Source organism: Anastrepha obliqua, chromosome 6 (assembly GCF_027943255.1).
Source record: "Anastrepha obliqua isolate idAnaObli1 chromosome 6, idAnaObli1_1.0, whole genome shotgun sequence".
Lineage (NCBI taxonomy): Eukaryota > Metazoa > Arthropoda > Insecta > Diptera > Tephritidae > Anastrepha > Anastrepha obliqua.
The window spans coordinates 20,653,394-20,662,974 of NC_072897.1; the positions used below are offsets into that span (position 1 = coordinate 20,653,394).

The 9,581-nt window shown below is 41.9% G+C and overlaps 1 protein-coding gene across 1 annotated transcript; it reads right to left on the reverse strand.

The window, feature by feature from the left end:
- Positions 1-5,292: 5,292 nt before the first annotated feature.
- Positions 5,293-5,775, reverse strand: LOC129250209 (uncharacterized). Its single transcript, XM_054889845.1, has one exon. It carries the CDS (start codon positions 5,773-5,775, stop codon positions 5,293-5,295), a length of 483 nt encoding a protein of 160 aa, XP_054745820.1.
- Positions 5,776-9,581: the final 3,806 nt, after the last annotated feature.

Consider the following 9,581-nt stretch of genomic DNA (forward strand, 5'->3'; position numbering starts at 1 on the left):
CTGTGGGTTAGAAGTACTCCATATTCGACAATTTTGTTTGTTCACATTGCCGTTTAAATCGAAATGGGCCTCATCAGACATGAAAAAGCAGTTTAACATGTTTTGGTCTTCTTCCACCATTTGCAGGATCTTCTGGCAAAATTCCAAGCGAATCGGCAAGTCTGCTGCATTCAGTTTGTTAACCATTTGAATTTTGTAGGGAAATAAGTCTAAATCTTTGTGCATTATTGTTTGCAAAGACTGTCGGCTGACACCAAGTTGAGCAGATAAGCTTCTTGTTGAAACCCTTGGATTGCTTTGTATAGCTGCAGCTACAGCAGCGATCGTTTCCTCCGTCCGAACTGGTGGGTTTCGATGATAAGGCCTTCTTGCGACTGTTCCTTGCTCAGCAAAATTATTCACCAGTCTCATTATGGTCCATCTGCTCGGGGGATCGCCGCCAAACATGCGCCTGTACTCTCTCTGTACCAAAACTACGGACTCCAGTGCGTGATAGCGGCGGACTATCCAAATTCTTGTTTGCGTGTCCCAGTTATCCATTTTAATAAATTTTAAAGATCAATCTGCAAATTAAAACAAAAATGGAACAGATAACTTAAAAAGAAAATGAGTTATTCAATTTTTTTTTGGTAGCGGCTTTCATCAGCCACCCTGTATTACAAATATTTTACTGTCTGGTTAGGCAGCATCTGTTTATTATAATAACTAATATGTGTTTCCTTAAGTAATAAAAGGTTTTCCTATGATAATGGTTTACCTTGGAATTAGTTATTGTTGTCTGCTTGGGATATTTGTCTTTGTTTATTTAGTGCATTTTAAATGAACTTACTAAACCTTGTCCGTGTTGCCTCTTTAACTGTTATCTGTGCAGTGTGAACACATATCAGTATTAACTCCCTTCCTTTTTAAAACAAAGTGTCCTCACTTTTTTACATGATGTTGATTTCTGTTTTTAATCTTGCCAATTCTATGCCGTAAATCTTCTTCTTCTTCTTTTATTCAGGACATGCCTGTGTTTTTTTACACTATTTGAATTTATATCGTGCGTATAGGACGTGTTTTACTGTCGATCCGTGTTTATAAAAGATTTTTCAACGAATTTAGAGTGCATTATTGCTAATAAGAGATAGAGACTCATAGCAAACTGCAAAGAAACTGCAAAGTGCTTCATCAAGTGATTTTCCATAAGCCAATACATATTTAAACAAATTCAAAAAAGAAAACATAGCAAAGTAGCTACCAAATAAACATAAAATAAATATATAACCATGAGTGTGTTACGTTCTCCCCCTTGGGAGAGAACACGATCCACAAGTGAGACTAAAATTCTTACTCCGCTAACAGTGCCGCTACATACCGAGAACTCGAACTCATTGTCGTGTACGAATTTAGCACAGAGCGGATCAAACACAAACGAGCCAATACAGTCAGCTCCCATAAGCTGCAATAAGAACATGCGCTCTACGTTATTGCCATGGAGCGCAGAGCGCTATGTTGATAATCAAATCAGCAGTCGCGTATTTCCTACATCATGCGTGAGCACAACTGGTATGCCCATAGGTTAGGTTAAGTTAGCCTGGTTGGCAATAAGCCACGCATAGATCTTTTGGTGCCTAGCGATACCAGATGGAGACCGACCTCTATGTACACCTAAAGTAGACATCATGTAGGATGTCAGCGGTTTTGGCGAATCTAAGTAGGGCTGGGGGCTACGCTTTTGAGACGTCTTCCAGACCCTCAAACAGTGGGGCTCCCAGGCATCTTAGTCGCGTTTTTGATAATGCCGGACAAATGCACAGAAGGTGTTCTAAAGTCTCCTCTCTGCATTTTCTGCATTTGTCCGTGTTAGGAATCCCTATCTTGTACGCATGTGCAGCCAATAGATTGTGACCTGTTAGCATACCTATGATAGTTCTGCATTCCTTTCGCGAGAGCGTAAGTACGAATTGAGTCAGTTTTTTGTCGTTAGTTCTACACATGACTTTTGCTGTTTTGCATGTGGTCAGGTTAGTCCACCTAGCTTCCACTTGGCTTTTCATGTGGTCGTCCATTTCGTTGTATATTGTGTTTAGCGGTCTTGGTATGTCATTCTCTAGTTCAAATGGTAGCCTCACAGCACTTTTTGCTACCTCTTATACTATTTCGTTCCCCATAATGCCTTTGTGACCAGGTACTCAGTAGATATGCAGCCTAGTGTTTCCGGCTAGCCTTTCTATGGCCTCCCTGCTCCGTCAAACATTTTTGGATTTAATACAATATGAGCTTATTCCTCTTATTGCTGCTTGGCTATCCACGTATATATGTACTAATTTTTGAGTTCTTTCTTGTTGTAGTGTAAGCTAACTCCGCGGCCTTCCCCACAGCAAAAACTTCCGCTTAGAAAATACTGCTGTGGTCTGGCAGCTTGATAGACTGCCTTATTCCTAGTTTTGAGCAGTAAATACCCGCTCCCACTCCGTCTGGAGTTTTCGAGCCGTCTGTATAGAGGTGAAAGGTTCTGTGGCCAGGCTTCATGCCTTTGTGCCATCCCTCCTCTTCAATTGTAGTGCGAAACCTTCTCTCCCAATTAAAGTACGGAGTCATGTAGTCTGTGCCATCTGAGCTCCACTTTCCTATTGAGCTGTGACCGAAGGTTCTACAGGTGAATACCCCCGCAGCCATTAGCCTCCTCACGGATTTCGCTGCCAGGTTTTCCGCCATGAGGTCAGCGCCATCGTTGGAGTGGTCTTCATCGCTCCTGTTATGCACAGAGCAGCGAGTCGTTGAATCCTTTCCAGCGGCATTAAGTATGTCAGTTTTTTTGTCGCAGCCCACCATACTAAGGTTCCGTACAGCAATATCGGTATGACTACTGCGGTGTAGCACCAATGCATCAGAGAGGGTGATAGACCCCAAGTAACGCCCAGCATTCTTTTACATGCGTACAACGCATTACTGGCCTTTTTCACCCTCTCCTCAACGTTGTGCTTCCACAGCAATTTGCTGTCCAGTATTACTCCGAGGTACCTTGCATAATCTTTGAGAAGTAGTTCGTTGTTGCCTAGCTTCGGGAGGTTCCACGCCGGAACTTTGTACTTCCTGGTAAAAAGTACCATGCCCGTTTTTCCCGCGTTTATCCCTAGCCCTGCGCGAGATGACCATTGGTGTATCGTTTTGAGAGTGCTGTTCATCACATTACTCGTGGTGTCCAGGTACTTTCCCATAACTACTATAGCTATGTCATCGGCATATACCACTAATTTTGGTGCCCCTCTGTCAAGTTTCTTAAGAATTTCATTTGCTACAAGTAACCATAATAGCGGCGATAGTACCCCACCTTGCGGAATAGCTCTGCATGCATATTTGGTGACGCTCGCATCGTTCCACTCCGCTCTTATCTTTCTGCTAGCTAATAGCTGCCTTATCCATAGATAAACCGCGGGTTGCACATTAAGTGACTTATGCTATTTAAAATAGCATCTTTTGTCACGTTGTTAAAGGCCCCTGATATATCTAGAAATACTCCTAGAGCATACTCCTTATATTCTAACGCCTTTTCTATGTTTAGTACAAGTGAGTGAAGTGCAGTTTCAGTGGATCTGCCTTTAGTGTAAGCATGCTGCGCCTTGGATAATTCGTCCGGCGCAATTGAGTCTCTAATGTATGTATCTAGAATCTTCTCTAACATTTTCAGGAGAAATGAGGTCAGACTAATGGGCCTGTATTCCTTTGAGTATAGAGGTTTGCTTTTTCCTGCTTTTGGAATAAACACAACTCTCGCTTCTCTCCACAATACAGGAACGTAGCTGAACCTCAGACATCCCCTTAGTATCGTTCTTAACCATGGTACCACAAAATGGCTTACCTTTTGGAGCATGGCTGGGAAGATTCCATCCAGTCCTGGCGATTTATATGGGTCGAAACTTTGTAAAGCCCATTCCATTTAGTTGGTTGTAATTACGTTCGTCGGGATTTCGTGCACAATATCTCCTCTAGGTTCGAGATCTGCAGTGTCCGCACACCCTGGAAAATGTGTACTGACTAGGTCTTCTAGAGAGTCCTCACAGCTGTCAGCCCACTCCCCGTTAATTTTTCGTATTGCTCTTGGCATAGACGGATTCTTGGATAACAGTTTCCTGAGTCTAGCCACATCGTTAGTGTCTTCCGTACTGCTACAGAAGTCTTTCCAAGGTTCTCTCTTGGCTTTACGTATCTCTTTCTTGTATACTTTTAGTAGATCCTTATACTCTTTCCAACAGAACTCATTGTCAGCAACTTTGGCTAACCTATAGAATTCATGTACTCTACGTCTTTGTGCACCTAATTCCCTGTTCCACCAAGGAGGCTTCACCTTGCGTCTATTACGTGTTGGAGGGCAGGATCTTTTAAAGGCTTTGACAAGAGTAGTTGCAAACAATTCAACCCCTTTCTCAAGTGCGACGTGTGACTTGTATTTCCGGGGTATCATTGGTGTTTTTGATAGTATATCCCTATACAAGTCCCAGTTCGTATTCTTAGGATTTCTAAAGGATGTAAGCTTGTTTTTTGAGCGGAATATAACCTGAAAGCTTATGTATGTGATCAGAGAATGAGGGCCTACTCAACACTTCCCATTCCTGAACCATAACATGCCTGCTTGTGTAGAGTTTTAAATCGAGTACATTCTTCGAGGTTGGTCCCACATATGTTGGTTCTTCCCCTCTATTAGCTATTTCTAGGCTACTCTGAAGAATATCGGTAAATAGTGACTCACCTCGGTCGTTTATGTCTGCACTTCCCCTGACCGTGTGATGTGCGTTAGCGTCCGTTCCTACCACCAGAGCATGCTTCTTTCTGGCAGCTGTTTCTACCAGCTTCCGAAGTTCCGTCTGTGGTGCTTCTTCATCATGTGGCATATAGCAGGACCCAAAGAGTAGCTTCTCATCCTTGCAGCCCTCCAGCGCCACCACTGTCAGATCGTCTGAAGAGAGATTATGATCAATATAAGAACATATACTTTTTTTGACCATTATCGCTGTTCTAACCTTATTTTTTACAATCGGGATGTAGGTGTTATAGCTATGTGACTTTAGACCGGACACTATGTTGCCCGATGCTATCCATGGTTCCTGGACTAGAGCCACATCGTAGCCGACTCCCTCTATGTTGAGCAGGAGCTCGGCTGAGGCGTTCTTACTTTTGTGGAGGTTTATATGAAGGACTTCCAGCATCTGGCCTCAGTACCTTCTCGGGGTTGGATACTACCTCCAAGTCACCCTTCTCCACTTCCTGTATATTGAGGGAGGCTTCCAGGATCTCTTCTATACCGAGATCCTATTCCACCTCCCCCGCAGCGAGCGTGTTGTGGTTGTCATCTGTCGGGTTGCGCTTTTTGAGGCGTAGGTGCACGCTACCAACTCCCCAAGCCATCTTCCCGAATCGCGCGTAAAGCAGATACTCTGCCGGCTTGTTGATTTGGATAATGTAGTCTTGGCCACTATCAGCAGTTGCTGGTTTTGCCATGCTCAACACTTTCCAATCGTCTGTCGGCACGTCCGTGTTTTGTCCTTGTAGTAGTCGCAGCGCATATTCCGGTTTTACAGCTCGCGGAATGAAAACCTTTCCCTTCGGTATTGAGGGAATGCAGCTGCGATCAACAATTTCCAGTGATGCCCCCTCCCACAGGCCGTGAAGCGTTTTTACCGCTTCCTTTGGCCATGTGAGCGTGGGGTCATCCTTGCATTTTATGATTTTGACGCCGCTGAACCACCCTGCTCCGTTGAATGCTGGCATGGGTGCGTTTGGCTCTGCGTCCATTTTAGTAAACAAGGTTTCCAGTAGCTTCATTTCCACTACCTTCCACCGTTCCTGCGACATTCGCCCCAATTGGTCGCTACGGTCAGTGAGTGCCACTAGGAGGTGTCTCTTGGCAATTTCACTGGCAGCTGCCGCTACTTTCGACGTCGTAAGTCTTTCGTCTCCGTTTTTCGGTTTAGCCGTCTCGTACCTGTGCTTCTACTTTTTTGATGGCCCTGAGGCCTCACTATCCGCAGAACACTGCCTCTTGATGGCTAACTCTTCTTCGATTTTGTTCGCAAATTTCGGATTGGAAGCTGCGAACATTGGCTTTGCTGCGTAGAAGGCCCGGCCATTTTTGATCTCCTCTCTGGCCCAAGCCAACCTTTCCTCCTCTTGCTTCGTCAGGTTGGACTTGCTGCCAAATCGGTCACAAACTTTAACCGCGGCCTTGTATCGGACTTTGGCCTTCAGCTTCTCTTTATCAGGCTCGATCCTTGGTCTGTTCTTGCTATCCGAAGCAGCACCAATGGACCCAGCCGGAGAACGCAGAAGAGCCTCTTCCTCAGCTGTGTTAGTGCTCCCGACGCTTTCGTGGTCCGAGTCTTCATCGACAACGGCACCTCCGCGCTGAAGAGCAATATGCGCGTGTTTGGCAATAGAATTACGACCACTGTAGCTTGCTCCCGCTGCAGTGGAAGTTTTGTTACTTACATTTTTGTTGGTATTCATCTTTTTCTTACGACCACCTGCTCGACGGAGCGAGCGCAGTGGTCTATTTATATAAGTTCAAAACGGTCCACCACGGCAGCGCCCCATGCCGTGGCAAGGCCACAGTTACTTCCTAAGGCGGCCCGGTGTTGGGAAGGCGCCGTTGAAATACAGCCCCTCTGGTGAACCCCCTGGCTGCAAACCATCCAATGGGCACGGTGTCGCATAACACCCTGGATTAGGGGGTGGGCTAGGAGAGGAAATAACGGGATGTAGAGGGTTTGGGGATGACAAAAGGATCTTCGTCGGTACGGTGATCCCATAACTACCACAACAAACTCATCAACAACTACTTGTTCAGCTGTCTCTTCAAATGGTACAACAACAACTGCATCGACAGAACTAATGGTAGCGACCTTTTTGTCTGCCTCTACGCAATCAGCTGCACGAAAAATGCAAGCTGCGTTTAAAAGGGTTCGAAACTCACCTACAAAGGTCTCAACGTCGACTGCCAGTAGCAAAAAAATTAAAGCAACATCAACCCTGAGTCAAAGCAAACTGCCAAATTACTGGCTGAGTGGAACTTCTTCTGCAAACAAATTTGCAGCTTTAGATGTGGATGATGAAGAAGAATCTGCGCAAACTGCAAACAGTGGGCAAATTAAAGATCCACCGTCACAAAATATAAATGTAAATAAAGATGTAAATGAAAAAAATAATAAGCCTCCGCCAATATATGTTCAAGGCGTAGAATGTATAAAAACATTAAAGAGTGCTTTAAATGAAGTTGCAAATAACAGCTTCACTCTAAAAATTTTAGCAAATAATGAAGTTCGCATTCAAGCAGAAAATTTGCAAATATATAACAAATTACACCATATGTTAAAAGAAAAAGGAACGAAGTTGTATACATTTAGACCAAAAAGTGAAAGAGGATTTAAAGTAGTCTTACGTAATATGCACCACTCTACAGACCAAGAAGAAATTAAAAAAGAACTAAACGAAAAAGGCCCCAAAGTACTTAACATTACTAATATAATACAAAGAACAACGAAAAACCACTACAATTATTTTTCATCGAACTACAAGCAAGTTATAACAACAAAGACATTTACAATATAAACAAGCTAATGAGCTGCATAGTCACCTTTGAGGCACCTCACCATAAGCGCATCTTTTCACAGTGCACGAAATGCCAGAAATATGGTCATACAAAAAATTATTGTACAAAAGATCTAGTATGCGTGAAATGCGCTGGTAGACATCTATCAATAGAATGCAAAAACCAAATAAAGGAAGTTAAATGCGCCTTATGTGGAGGTAACCATACCGCCAACTACAAAGGATGCGAAATTTATGAAGCACTTAAAGTCCAAAGATTTCCAACTCTGCGTAATAAAGAACCAACATTAAATACAAATAAAAATAATACGCCAATAACAACAGCTGTAACAAACATGCTATTGTTGCATCTTCTTCAAGGGAACATAAAGCAGAGCAGGAGCTGACTAACAAATCTGAAAAAACAATGATATCAAAGAGCTTAAAGACATGGTAAAATCCCTAGTCAATCAGATGACAAATATGATGAATATAATTACAATGGTTTTAAAGAATATGAATGGACAAAAGTGAAAAAATTAAAATTCTAATTTCGAATGCAAATGGACTAATACAGAACTATTTAGAACTAAAACAATTTTTAGCTGACAAAGAAATTGACATAGCATTGATTGCAGAAACACATTTTACTGACAAAAGTTTTCTGAAATTTCCTAATTATAAAATGTATGTGACAAACCATCCTAATGGAAGAGCCCATGGAGGGACAGCTATATTTTTAAATCAAGCATAACTCAGATAGAACAACTCCAATATTCGACGCCTCATCTTCAATCCACGACATTGCAAATATATGACAAAAATGGACCAGTATCTATTTCTTCCATTTACTGTCTACCTAGACATATAATAAACTCGGATGAATATGACAAATACATAAGAACGCTTAACAATAGATTTATTGCAGCTGGAGATCTCAATGCAAAACACCTTGACTGGGGCTCAAGACTCACCAACAAAAAGGGGCGTATTCTAATTAACGCAATTAACAAAAACAATTGCAGATTTATAAGTACCGGAGAACCTACCTATTGGCCAACTGACGTAAAGAAAATTCCAGACTTGATCGATTTCTGGATAACCAAAAACATAAGCCATAACCAATTGACAATTCAGTCGTGCTATGAACTTTCTTCTGATCACTCGCCGATATTACTGGAATATGTAAGTTATATAAAATCAATAGATACATCTTTTCGCATATTTAATGACAGAACCAACTGGGAAAAATTCCGCCACCATATTGACGATCAACTTATACCAAATGTGATATTACAAACGCAACTTGACATTGAACGTGCCATTATCCGTTTCAATGACGTAGTACTAGAAGCAGGGATCAGATCGGCATCAAAGCAAGCAAATTGAACAAATTCAGCAGCAACTGACATTTCTATGAAGAATCAAATTATTGAAAAACGAAAGTTAAGAAAAAGATGGCAAGAAACTAAATCACCTGACGACAAGAGAAAACTAAACTTAGCCACAAAAATTCTTAAGGATACTTTAAACAAAAGAAATCGAAAAATATTTGAAGAACCTGACTTTTTGGAAATGTGCTAAAACATTAAAAACCCAAATAAAACGTCAACCACCACTAAATAAAGATGACAATTCATGGGCCGTTACAAAAGAGGAAAAAGCGAAAACTTTAGCAAAATACTTTGAAGAGGTTTTATCAAATGACGAAGAAAAGAAAATTGACAACCAAAACAACTACCATTATGACTTTTGAAAAATAAAAAGGACGAATACACACGAAATAATAGCTTGCATCAAAAAAGGAATAAAACATAAAAAAGCACCCGGATATGACTTGATAACAGGAAAAGCATTAGTCGAGCTACCAACCAAGGCATATATATTGTATTTTTGCGAAACGTATTTAATGCCATGTTTCGCTTGCAATATTTTCCGAAATTCTGGAAAGTGGCAGAGATTATTGCATTGCCAAAACCGGGTAAAGATCCAACTACCGTATCATCTTATAAACC

Coding starts and splice junctions, on each gene's coding strand:
- LOC129250209 (XM_054889845.1), bottom strand. CDS start 5,775: ATGGACGCAGAGCCAAACGCACCCATGCCAGCATTCAACGGAGCAGGG.